Here is a 14,167-nt window from a genome sequence, read left to right on the forward strand (position 1 = left end):
TAATTATTCATCATTTCGATTGATTATTATATAAGAAAGCTGAAATTGAATGATAATTCAATGTTATTGTTATTTTATTAATATATTATTAAACGGTTTGTTTAATTAAGTCGATATATTATGTCTTTGTTGATCTGATTCTCTTCCAATTATTCAGAAATATATCTACTCTAACTTATTCAGTATTCAGACATTTTTTACTCCCGTTACGTTGGTAATAATTTAAAACTAAATATAAAAAAAAACTAAATTTAAAAAAATCATTATACAGTAAGCTTTGATTATAAAAAATATTAATTAAAATTATGGAAACCTTTTCTGTTGGTTAGTTGGTAATCTCTTTATTTATCTGTGAATTATGTCTTCTTTTACATTATTTTCAATAATTTCGACTGTTTAAGTATTTTCAGTTTTGACGATTTTTAAAGAGATTTTATGTCCTGAAGTATAAGTGAAAGTTTTTATATTACCCTTGAACCTATTGTCAGCTTGATGTATCTAAAAAAATTTGGAATTGTTCAATAATATTTATTTGAATATTCTCATCTCTTAGTTTTTCGTACTACTCGTTCATTCAATAAAATTGGAAATGATATAATCTAACAAATTATTTGTATTTTCTGCTAGATTTCTTGGGGTCTTTTGTGAAAGCACAACTTTTCAATATACAAAATGATAAATCAAATATATTTAACATACGTTGGTAAATTCCATTGAAAACAATACATATACCTATTAAATACAATAGATTATAGTCCCAGTTTTATAAGATAATACAAATAGTATCTATTAAATACAATAGATTATAGTCCCAGTTTTATAAGATAATACAAATAGTATCTACATTAAAAATTTTTTTTATTTCAGAACGCTTAAATGTGTTATACGAAAAGAATTGGACAAAGTTGGTTACAGAGCAGTTACGAAGATTTGAAAGGGCCGTAGTCGAATCTAAAAGAATTACGGATCCCTCAGATATTGACATTCCACATTGGAACTTTGGAGAGGCTCTTTTGTATTCAGTGACATTACTTACAACCGTTGGTAAGTATAAGTAATACACATTTAAAATTTTTTATCAAATATATAATCAAGAAAATACTTTATTAATGAACAATATAAAAATTTTATAGATTTTGTATGATGAGTCACATCTGTCAATATGAATATGATGGCTACATATTTATATTCTTAATATACAAATCAAAAATAAAAATCATATAAAAGTCATAAAAATATTGAAAAACTAAAAGCGTTAATAATTCGATAAATTATCTAAAAAATTTAATTGGATTTTTTAAAATCTAAAAATTTACACTTCCAAATAACTACAGAAAATCGACAACTCGCTATCATAATCATTATCATCAGTGGCGTTACAGCTCGTTCTGGGCCAAAGTCTTCTTCAGAACAATCTTCCTTTTGCCCCTGTCTCTGGAAACTTTTCTCCATTCCATAACTACAATAGATTTTAAATCAATCTCTAGGTTATATATGTTTATATGGGGTTAAGCTTCAGTTGATTGTAATGAAAATTACATGTTTTTTAACTATTATTTGACGTTTCGACTTTCGCTCCGGAAATAGTTTTAATAAAAAGAATTGGATATCATACTGAGAGTAAAATCACCACACTTGGAATTTTTAACTGCAAGCATTGCTATTGGTTTACAAGATCGAGGCCAAAGTAAGTAACTCGTCAAGTTTAAAATAACATTACCTTAAACAACTTTCGGATATAAAAAATCGCACCTTCAGTATTTAGCTTAGACATGCCACAAAAAGACAGTTTCAGAACCCATTCTCTAGGTTATCTTGATACCTAGATCTAGGCCTTTCCCTGGCTCAATGTTCCATCGGTCCTCTTCGGTCAAAAACTTTTTTGACTCTTTTACCTTTTTCTTGTCTAATTACATGCTTATCCATCTAAGGCGTGCTACCTTAATTAATTTTGCAACATCAGGTTCCCCAAAACTTCTATAGGTATAACTCAAAGTTGTAACGTCTGTGCCATATACCTTGTTCTTTTATTCCTCTGTATATTCTTTTTATGATTTTTTGCGTGAGTGACCACAATTCCACTTCATATGTTAGTACTGGTCTTATTAGTGTTTTACAGATGGTCACTTTAAGTTTTCAGGGTAGTTTAGAGGCCATCTATCTTCTCAAGCCATAGCAAATTGGCAAGCACTAGTCTTCTCTTAATATTTATCTTTAGTTAACAGCGCGTGCGGTTTATAAAGGTGTCCACACTTTCCAGTCCTAAATCGTCAATTATTATTCTTTTAGATGTCTGGTTGCTTGAACTAGTACAATACATATATTTGATCTTTTGGGCATTAATATTTAGTTTTATTCTCAGTGCAGATGCGCTATATTGTCCCTATATAAGTTTAAATAATAGGCACCATAGTCCATCATCCCGTCTTAGTCCATTTTTGCAATAGAAGGGTCTTGAAAAATCATTCTGGATTGTAGCCATGATCGCTTCTTGTATGACTGTAAGTTCAATTAGTTGAACATGATGAAGCGGTATTAAGAATTTCACCGTAGCCCCAAGGAGAAGTTTACATATATTAACTAAGTCATATGCGGCTTTGTAAGAATCTGCCTCGCCGTAAAGATTTATTCCGTTGATTTATCGAATCAGAAGCCGCACTGGTATCCTCTAATTATTTGTTCGGCGTAGGAGAGCAATTTTTGTACAATACGTTGGACAGCACTTTACATACTATATTGAGCAGAGTTATGTCTTTATAATTAACACATACCATCATGTCTCTCTTTTAGTGAAATGGACACAGTATAGTAAATTTCCATTCTGCGGGTTTTTCTTTCTGTTGACAGATTTCAATTATTAATTTAGGCATATGTTTCAAAAGGGTGTGGCTAACGTTTTTAAAAAGTTCGGCGAGAAGATTATCCGATCTGCGGGCTTTGTTACTTTTTAATTTTAAAATGGATTGTTTCTCCAATTTCTTCTTCGGGGGGTGGGGGCTGCCGATCATTTTAATTTATTGGAATCATGGGGCCTTCATCTCATCTTCATGATTGTCATTAAGAGTTCTTTTTAAAGTCCATCGCTCATCTGTTTAGTATAGTCTCATTTAGTATAGTCTCCTTGTCACTTATTACAGAAACATCCTAGCCTTACAGGATGTGATTGTAAGTTTGAATTGTTTTCTACAGTTGTTTATCTGTTCGTAGAATCTTGGTGAGTATTTTCTGTTATAGTGGTTGACAGTCTCGTTTAAACTTTTCGTTATGATCATTCTTTTTCTTTTAAACGTTCTTCTTCTTCTTCACGTGCCATCTCCTCTAAGAAGGTTGGCAACCATCATGGCAATTCGCACTTTTGACGCAGCTGCTCTAAAGAGGTCAGCAGAAGTGCAGTTAAACCTAGCTCTCAAATTATTCAACCAGGAGATGCGTCTTCTTCCGCGACTCCTTCTACCCTGTATTCTTCCTTGCATTATTAATTGCAACAAGTTATAACGCTCGCCCCTCATCACATGTCCCAGATATTGCAGTTTTCTGACTTTAATTGTATTTAAAACATCTTTATCTTTTCCCATCTAAACGTTATTTATGCTTTATTATTTGTGTTTGTTAATAGAACACAACTCGCTCTCACTTTCGGTAATACCAGAAGTCGCCATTAACTATATTATTTTTAATAAAAACCCCATATATTATTGTCTTTTTAGTTTTGCCTAAAATTTTAAACCAATTTTATATAAGATACCAAACATAAATTATATGTTTTAGTAATTTTTTTATATTGTGACATTTTAACACTGATAAACTCATTTATTTACAACCATAATCATGTTAATATAAAAAAAATATAGAGCGTAAGTAATTTTTTATCTAGGAATTTACATCAGCAACCAATTATTAAATACAGAATATTTATAAATGATATGGCAATTTTTACAAGTTCAAACCAAAGTATATTAATAATTTTAAATAAAATACCCCTATTTTATGATTTTGTAGAAATAAAAAATTATTTTTTTGTCAAAACATTAAATTCGGATATACATTCCTAAAAACCCGTAAAATCGATTAATGACATTGATGTTTCGAGGATTTTATAGCCTGTATGAGTTCTTTTTAAATTAGCTAAAAGTTAGCAAACGGCTATCCAGCAAAGTCCATCTCCAATAATTAAAATACTTTGGACATGTTATGAGAGCAGACACACAAAACATGGAAAGACTTCAAGGAAAGCTGGAAGGGCGAAGATTACAAGGAAGATCTCCAATAATATCAATCAAATTACAGACATATGCAAAAGACATGCATGAGTTAAAAAAAATGACCAGAGACGGAGATCTTTAGAGACGGACAATACATGGCTTTACGATGACTACTACACTCCCTCTGAGGAATCAGGATTGAAATGAGTTCTTTTTTAAGTCTTATTTTAAGTGTACTCTCACTTATTCTGGTTCCACAAACTTGTTCTGTTGGCAACATCACTATAATATCAGCGTCTTTAGATTATCACCACAAATTTAGTAATGTCATTCAATTTTCTCTTCTCCAGTGCTGGACATAGATCTCCCTCATAACTTTCCATCTGTTTCGATCTTGTGCCTCTTACATTTAATTCCTATGGCAACGTTTTAGATCGTTATTCCAACGTGTTAGTGGACGACCTCTGATTCGATAGGCATCATCTCTTGGTCTCCATTCCAGTGTCCGCTTTTCCCATCTTCTATCTGTCATTCGAGCCACGTGACCTGCCCACTTTCACTTTAGTGTTGCTATTCTCTCTACAGCATCAGCCACTCCTGGTCTTCGTCGTAGCTGGTGGTTTGGAATCTTGTCTCGTATTAAAACGCCCAACATAGCACGTTCCAGCGCCCTTTGAGCCTCATGGATTTTTTCACTATTCTCCTTGTCATAGTCAAGGTTTTCGCTCCATAAGTCAACATTGGCAAAACACACTGAAAAAAGGTTTTTCTTTTAAGACGTATTGGTATGTCGGACGATTTGAACATATGGTTCAACTTGCCGAAGGCTGCTCAAGTCAGTCTTATACGACGGAGAAGCTCAACGGTTTAGTTATCTTTTCTTATGCAAATCTTTTGACCTAGGTATTTATATGCCATTATCTGGTCAGTGTAGTCAATATAATCTACAAACCTCAGGTGGCTAAGCTTTTCTCCTTTTATGTTTATGCCCTATGCAAAAATTTAACACCGCATATACTTCACTCGTCTGAGACGCCACTGAACCTCTAAAAATCATACGAACAAGCTGAATTTTGTCGAGAATATTAATTTTGGGACCCTAAAAAAGATGCAAAAACGTTTACCACTTTAACCACCGGGCTTCCCCCTAAATCCCCCTCTCAGCGGGGTAAAAACGCAAAAAAATCAATTTACCAAAAATCTGTACACCGTAAAAAAAATGTTTCATAGAAAAAAAACATTTTTTTTATAAAATGAACCGTTCTCTTAGAAACAACGTTTGGAGCGACCGTCAATTTTGCATGTCAGCACGCGCACGAAATCAATTTTTTTTTTTTAAATATAAATTAACACGAAATCAATGTGCAATAAAATTTGTATCAGCTCGACTGTAAAAATTCGATATCTTTTGAATCAAATGACATATGGACAAAAAACAAGATGCGTTTTAAACATAAAGAGTTCAGCTTTCGTGTGCATCTTTTGCATTTTGTCGCAAATAAACTCAGATTTTATAAAGGTGTTAAATAAATAAATGTGGTGCGATTTTTGTCATTTTTTATAATTCTCACGAGATCAATACAATCTATCCCTTTCATTGACTGGCCAGTATGAAGTTTCGATTACCAGACCCTAACCTTTAAAACCTATAGCATGAAATTGTTTTGAGTTTTGACAACAAATGTGAGGCATTTAAAATATGCTTAAAAAACGCTGGATTTAAACTTTCACACAACAAACGATCTAAAGCATTTAAAACTTTTTTTTCAATTACAGCAGTACACGTTTCGAGAGAACAAAACTTCTGTAATAAACTACATCCAAAACCGTTTTCTTAAATGCATTTTTCGTGAAGTGTGATTGTTTGTAATGTTAAACATTACATTCTGCGTTTTTTATTTATATTTCAAATGAAAATTAATTTCAAATGATATTTGTTACCACAACTCAAAATTAAAATTTCATGTCATAGGTTTTAAAGATTGATCTCTAAAAATGAGAATTTTACTACAACTATTCGATAAAAGTAATCAATTTTATTGATCTCGCGAGAATCGTAATAAATGGCAAAAATCGCGCTACGTTAATTTATTAAACACCTTTATAAAAACTGAGTTTATTCTCGCCAAAATACAAACACTGCATATGAAAGCTGCACTCTTTGCCTTGACAACGCATCTTGATTTTTGTCGAGAAGACATTTGAATCAAAAGATATCGAATCTTTACCGTCGAACTGATACAAATTTTATTGAACATTGATTTTGCGCGCGTAACTGACATGCAAAATTGACGGTCGCTTCAAGCGTTATTTCTAAGAAAACGGTTTATTCTACACAAAAAATGCTTATAAACATTTTTGTTTAAAATTATCTCAGCTACATTTTTTATGTGAAACATTTTCTTCTACTGTGAACAGATTTTTGGTAAATCGATTTTTTTGCGTTTTTACCCCCATGCGAGGGGAGTTTTAGGGGAAGCCCGGGGGTAAAAGTGCTAAACCATTTTGCATCGTTTTTGAAGTACCAAAATTAATATCCTTTGTAAAATGCAGCTTGTTTGTATGATTTTTAGGGGTCAACTCTCTGACGACTGGACTAATATCATCAAAGAAAATACTTGTATAAGAGCTTTAATATCACTACGTTACAACTACTTTAAGGCTAACAACAACTTTAAGATTTTTAGCATTTGGCAGAAGTTACAGAAAGTCAAAATTCTTAACAATTATATCGAATTAGTAGGTAAGTGAAATCATTGTATGATCATTGAAAATGTGGATTGTATTTTCAGTTCGTTCTGTATATACATATATGTGTTCATTACTCTATCTATTTTGGTAACGCCTTTAATTCTTCTTAAAAACATTATCTCTATAGCCTATATTTTGTTCTTTTTCCACTCCCTTAATACCCATGATTCGCTGTCAAAATTCAGGAAGGTCTATAAACTGCTTTGAAAATTTTAATTTTTGTATTTTTGCATTCTGTGATATATCTTTTGTGCATATAATTTTATTATTTATTGTATGATAGAGTTGTACTGTTTTCTCTAATCTGCTATTGATTTCTGCTTCCAAAGATCCTGTTTCTTCTATTATTTTCTTTTTCTCTTGCAGTGCCTTTTGTATTCTTTAAAACAGATCTTTTTTTTTTTAACAGATAACAGTTTTTGTTTTTTATTGTTTCTTCTAGTTCTTTCTAGTTTATTGAGTTTCTTGTGTTATCTTCCAATATATTATTTTGTTCCATATTAATGGCATCTTGGCTTATTTCCTTTAGTGGTTCTTCGAAATGTTTTTTCCATCTTTTGACTATTTCTTTTGTTTGTGTTATTAATTCTTCTTTTTTATTTTTAATAATATATATTTCATATTTTTTTGAGTTCTTATCGTCCTAGGGGTTTTTATCTTCTTCCATTTTATCTTCAAATTTTTTTTTGCTGCTGCTACTAATATGTTTACCTTTTTTCTTTTATCTTTCTAGTTATTGTAATTTTCGTTTGTTTTGTCTTTCATATATTGTTTACATTTATATTTCTTTACTTTTACTTGCTTTTTAAGTCTTAGGGCCACCACGCTGACTGTTTCTTTATTTAGTCTTTTTTAGGTGTTCCGCATACTTCCTTAACTGCATTCAGAAGGTGCGTGTAATTGTTCCATAGGTTATTTATATCATTATTGTAGTTTGTATATTTTACTGTTCTATTATATAAGTTTTGTGTTTCTTTTTTCTCAAATATTTTTACCATTTTCTTATTTCTTAGTTTGTACGTTTTTATTGTCTCTTTTTTGGTTTTTTCTTTTCTTCACTATGCTTTTTCTCCTTTTTTATTTCTTCTCGTATCTTAATTACTACCATGTAATGGTCGCTGCCTATTACGGGTCCTTTGTGTACTCTTGTCTCCATTACTTTTCTTTAATTATTGCTTTCAACTAAAGTATATACTCAATTATGTATTTTTCATTTCGAGTTTTTACCTCTTTAGTAAACCTATGTATTTGCTTATTTAAAAAATGTAATAGTAATTGTTATATTGTTTAAAGGCCAAAATTCTAGCAATCTACTTCCATTGTTGTTTCTGGTCATTTCTCAATATAATCCTATGTGTCTAGTATAGATTTTGTCTTTTATTCCAACTCTAATGTTGAAATTACCTGCAATGTATATTTTTTCTCTTGGGGTTTTTGTTGCAAACGTTGACTCTCCCCAAAATTCTTTGCTTTGTGCGTTACCATCTTCGTTTAGTCCTTATAGTAGAGAAAAGTGCCCATCAGTGGGACAGGTCCCACAGTGAGACAAGTAATGTATTTTCTGTAAAATAGATTAAATAGTTAAAATAGATAGATTAGGTGGCAACGCTGTACATAAAAGGGAACGTTTCTAGTGACTGTAACCATACTCAGCTCTGTTATAACGTTTGAAGGGTGTTTTGCATGTAAGGTGCTTCGAGTGAGATAAAGTTGTAAACGTGAGTATTTTTTCCAATTTTTAATTGCTGTGCATTGTATATTTAAATAGTTAGGAGCTGTATCGCAGCTATGTCAGTAAAAATGGTTATTGAAGGGTAGACTTTTGGAAAAATTCTTTATATAATGTTAAAAATTAAGAACGTACAATTTTTTTTAATTGATGGTGTACAGTTTCCAACACTGAGACAAATTGCAACGTCCTACATTGAGACATGTCTCACTGTAGGGCGTATTGTAAATATACAAATATATACATTTTGCACTTGGCATAGAAAACCAATAAAGTAGATTCTTTAATTTCAGATTAATAAAATGAGTCGTCATTAGTCGAAATGAGAAAACGTCTAAAAACAAAAAAGCATGAACCATCGGTTATGCGCGATGCGGTTGCTATGGAAATTGCTGGACAACCACTGAGAGAAGTAGGCAATATAAAAGGTATTCCACATCAAAAATTACACCGATACGTAAAAAAACAAAAAAATACTCAAGAACCAATCTGTATGCAGCCACGATATGACATACGACGAATTTTCGACAAAGAACAGAAAGATATGTTAGCAAATTATATAATTTGATATAAGGTTGAATGCTCGAATAAATGAACTTTCATAAAATAAAGCCAGATATCGAGCATAGTTTTATTAATTAAATCTTGTCTAAGTAATTGGGCAAGTACTCTAATGAGCGAAAGTACTTGGGCAAGATTTAATTAATAAAACTGTGCTCAATATCTGCCTTTATTTTATGAAAGTTTAATTATATAATTGTTTGGGCTAAAATGTTTTATGGACTTCCCGTTTTAGAATGAAGGCAACTAGCCTACGAAATGGCTGAAGTCAATAACTTTGAGATGCCCGAAAAATAAAAAATTAGGAAACTTGCTTGAAAAAAATGGATGAGAGCTTTTAGAAGGCGAAACCTTCGTTTATCATTAAGGACGCCCGAGAGATGCAGTTTGGCTCAAGCGATTAGGTTTAATGAGGCAAATGTACGAATATTTTTTAATAAGCTACATGCTTGTTACAGAAGAAATGAACGATTCGCTGATGGGACAAGAGTTTTTAATCTCGATGAAACGGCGACCATAACACAACAAAAATATCAAATTAAAATTTTAGCAGAAAGAGATTCAAAGCAAGTAAGCAAAATAACTTCTGAAGAGAAGGGCGTACTGGTCACTACCTCTATGATTGTTAATGCAGCAGAAAATTGGTTTCCTCCAGCAATAGTTTTCCCTGGGGTTTATTTTCACAGTAGGATGGTTAATAGTGCACCAAGGGGGACATTAGGTTTAGCTTGTTAAACAGGCTGGATGAATACGGACATATTTGTGGATCTAATGAAGCATTTCATTAAGCGCAGAGGATTTTCAAATCAAACCCCTCCATAACCATGACAACCATATATCTATTCAGTGCTTAAATCTGGCCAAGGAGGATAAGGTGAATATTTTGACCTTTTAGCCACACTCGGCCTACACATTACAACCATTAGATGTGGGTATTTTTAGGTCATTTTAAAAATTCTACAATGGGGCTGTAGACAGTGGGATGATTCATAATCCAGGCAACTCCTTTACCATTTATGAAGTTGCTGCATGTGTTAGGCAAGGCCATGAAAAAGCAATGCCATCAGCCACAATTACTAATGCATTTAAAAAGACTGGTATTATGCTATTTGACTGCAATGTTTTTACTAAAGATGATTATTTAAGCAGCAAAATGACGCGTAAGATAACCCTGTTCGTCTTAACATTGCCAATGACGAAAATAATGAGAATATGGGTATGCCCCTTAATCCCGAGAATGAATATCTAATTGAAACTATTGCGACGGTGTTAGCGGTGTTAGCGAACACAAATCGGCGAATTTTGTTTCTCCAGAAATATTTCGAGGATATCCCAAGAAAGTAAGTGACTAGACAACAAAAGGACGAAGAAAAAAAGGAAAGTGCATGATAGCGACTAATACGCCCGAAAAAATGGAGATTGAGAAACAATTTTTAAAAAGGCAAGAGAAATTTGAAAAATAGAAGCAAAAAATCATTAGAAAAATTTGTAAAGTCACTAAAGAGAAAAAGAAAAAAAAAACGAAACAAATTACAATACCAAAACGAAACTTCAGAGGACGAGTCTAGATTAGACCTCTCCACAGATGATGACTATGCAGATATCTCAGATAAATTGGAGAAAGATGACTGTGTAGAATTGCTTTTACGTACATTAGATAGATCATTAGAAAGCAACGACTTCGTCTTAGTTCAATTTGAAACAAAAGAAACCGATATTAACTACTTAAGTAAAGTTGTAAAGTAAAGGTCTGCAGGAAATAGAAATAAGTTTCCTACGCAAACTAATTAATCAAGAGAAGTTTGTATACCCACAAGTTCCTGATGTTTCCTTGGTCCCAAACGCAAATATTAAGGCCTTTTACCTCAATCAAACGTTTTGGGTCAAACGAAAATTTGAAAAGATCATATTTGATTTTCAAAGTAAATTTTGGACTTATAAATTTACGATGAGTTTAATATATTGCAATTATTTGAGCAGTGATGTGTTTTCCGTTTAATTTGTTTTAGTTATGATAATTAAATTTACCCTTATCAAATGTGTATGTTCAGTTACCCCTTAATTAAGTGATTCCGGCCTTACAGCGGCCATTCCGCTTCCGGATCGATGCATGAAAGAGGAGGGTCTGAATTAGCAGGTAGGCATTCGGCGTAGACTCGGCGACGAGAGGGCATTTTAAAGTACCTCGGGAACTATCGCCGGGAGTACGAAGAACGAATCCTGCACTAAGGTCAGTCAGGCTGCGTCCTGGACTGAGATGTCTTTTGAAGATTCCAGACCCCCCTCTATAAAGACGAAAAAAATAAGTTACCCCTTAATTATTTTTAATGAAATATAATTATGTTACTTTTGTTTTTTCCTCTTTGTATTTCTTAGTACATTCAAAAATATAGTAATATCTGTTGTAACAGTGTTAATTTTCTACCTGTGTGACTCAAGGTACTATTGTCTCACTCTTGCACACATCATGTCTCAGTCTTGGATAAGGGTGTCCGATAGTGAGACAAAGTTTATTAAAATCCTTTGTAAAAGGTAGATATTTAAAAACCCAAACGGGCTATGTTAGACAAAACGTTTTTGGAATCCATAATTCCATCATCAGTGTCTAGGAGTACATGAATGTAATCACTAAATATATGGGTAAAAACCCGTTAAAAAATAATTAGTTACATTTGGTTTACAGTACTTCTTATAAAATATTAAGATGTTAAAGTTACCGTTGGATTAGGTAACATGGCGACATATGACTCCACGTGATCTTGGAAGTCCTGAGACGGTGTGTCTACGAGGACTTTATAGAAGCAACTTATAATGATATGCTCTTACTTGATGAGTATACAGGGTGAGTCATGAGGAACTTTACATACTTCTACCATATGTAGAGTCCCTCAGGGAGCATATGATGTGGCCACTAAAAAATGTCAACTCCTCTTCTTTATTAATTAACAGGGTGATTTGTGTAATTGACCATTTATTTCATTTTACTGTAGTGTTTATACGGCTCATTTGATTTTTTAATTTTTGCATGATACAGTACACTACTATTAAGCATTCGACTGGTATTAGCTAAACTAAAAAATTCCAGGACTGGCGTTGGAAAAATTAATTTAGGGATTCGTATTAAATATTACACCCTGTATAAATTTTTTTTTAAATGCAATAAGTGATTTTCAAACTACATAAATAGCCAATGAAAACGACATATGCGACAATGTTGTCGCACTTTTATTAAATTTTTAGTGAACGATCAAATCTTACCAAAAATAGAACAACAATAATGAAGTATCAAATTATAAGGTATTAATTTAAACAAATGTTATAAATTTCAAACATTTTAATTAAAATGAGTTCCTACAACATAATGTAATACGTAGAAAATTAACATCTTTACTGTCACTTTGTATTATCTCTACGATACAATCAATTGTTTTTCAATTTTAAATTTTTACTCATAGATCGTATTGGGGCATTATTTTCGATAAATAATAAATTAAATTGATTAAAAAGTCAAACCTCTTGTATGTGTTAGTTTTTGTTGATTGTAAATGATTAAAATTTTATGTCAAATAATAATACATTGCATCAACTGTACTAAATAAAAATAAATCTAAAAAAGTTTAAAATGAAGGTTGTCGTTGACCGTTTGACGTTTCTTGATATTTTATACCCATTGTCATTATTGTCATTATCAATTGTTATTTATGTGTACAAGAATACATATTTCTTCTGTCATATCTACGTTAAGTACATTGTTTTAGTTTTGGTAGAGCTTTTGTTACTTTCGTTCAAAATGCCACATCAGTTTTCGACCACAGAATATGCAGACATATTTGTTTATGGATTCTGTAATGGGAATGGTAGGGCTGCTAGTAGAGAATATCGCAGGAAATTTCCTAATCGTCGAACTCCCAGTCATCCAACATTTGGGTCAGTTTTTAATTATTTGCGAGAAAATGGCACTTTTCCTAGTGGAACAACAGAGCGACATGTAGATGAAGCGCAGGAAGATGACATTATGGACGCCGTTACTATGAACCCTACAATAAGCACTAGACAAGTAAGTCGAGAACTCAATGTTACTTAATCAAAAGTAAGTAGAGTCTTACAAAAAAATAATCTATACCCATATCACATTCAAATGGTTCAGCGACTACATGCTGGAGATGAGATCGATATGTTGGAATTTTGTAGATGGATTGACAATAATCGACCAACGCTATACAGGACACTATTTACAGATGAAGCCCAATTTACCAGAGACGGGATAAATAATTCACGAAATTCACATGTGTGGGCAGAAGAAAATCCCCATGCTATTCGAGAACGTCGTTTTCAGTTAAGGTTTTCGGTTAACGTGTGGATTGGTGTCATAAATAACCCATTAGTAGGTCCTCACTTTTTTGATGGTCCTTTAACAGGGCAGGTCTATTTGAACTTTCTACAAAATATTTTGCCGAATTTGCTTGCCAACGCGAACGTTGCTATCCGAGGGATGTATTTTCAGCATAATGGGGCACCCCCACACTTTTTACTGGCAGTGAGACAACATCTCAATAATGTTTATGGCAACAGGTGGATAGGACGTGCAGGTCCTATTTCGCGGCCTTTAAGATCCCCTGATTTCAATCCCGTTGATTACCATATTTGGGGACGATTGAAGCAACTAGTTTACGCAGTGAATATTAATAACCGACAACAATTAATTGATAGAATTATACATTGTTGTAATACTATTAGAAACGATCCCCAGAGTATCCGTAATTCAATACGTCAATCAACAATTCGGCAACAAAAATGTGTACAGGCTGCAGGGTTCCATTTCGAAAATCTATTTTGAATTATTTTTATTTTGTTACCATTATTGTATCTTTTCCAGTTCTAATTTATGGGTTTATCATAACTATGTACATATTTTTAGTTTTTT

At 32.5% G+C, this 14,167-nt stretch overlaps 1 protein-coding gene across 1 annotated transcript in view; it reads left to right on the forward strand.

The window, feature by feature from the left end:
- The window catches only part of LOC140433829 (potassium channel subfamily K member 18-like), a 93,726-nt gene that overhangs the window by 43,525 nt on the left and 36,034 nt on the right, over positions 1–14,167 (forward strand). Inside the window, exon 2 of the mRNA XM_072521804.1 lies at positions 868–1,044. Within this exon, the coding sequence (XP_072377905.1) occupies positions 868–1,044 (177 nt within the window). The remainder of the gene's footprint in view (positions 1–867; positions 1,045–14,167) is intronic.

This window comes from Diabrotica undecimpunctata, chromosome 2 (assembly GCF_040954645.1).
Source record: "Diabrotica undecimpunctata isolate CICGRU chromosome 2, icDiaUnde3, whole genome shotgun sequence".
NCBI classification, from domain to species: Eukaryota; Metazoa; Arthropoda; class Insecta; order Coleoptera; family Chrysomelidae; genus Diabrotica; species Diabrotica undecimpunctata.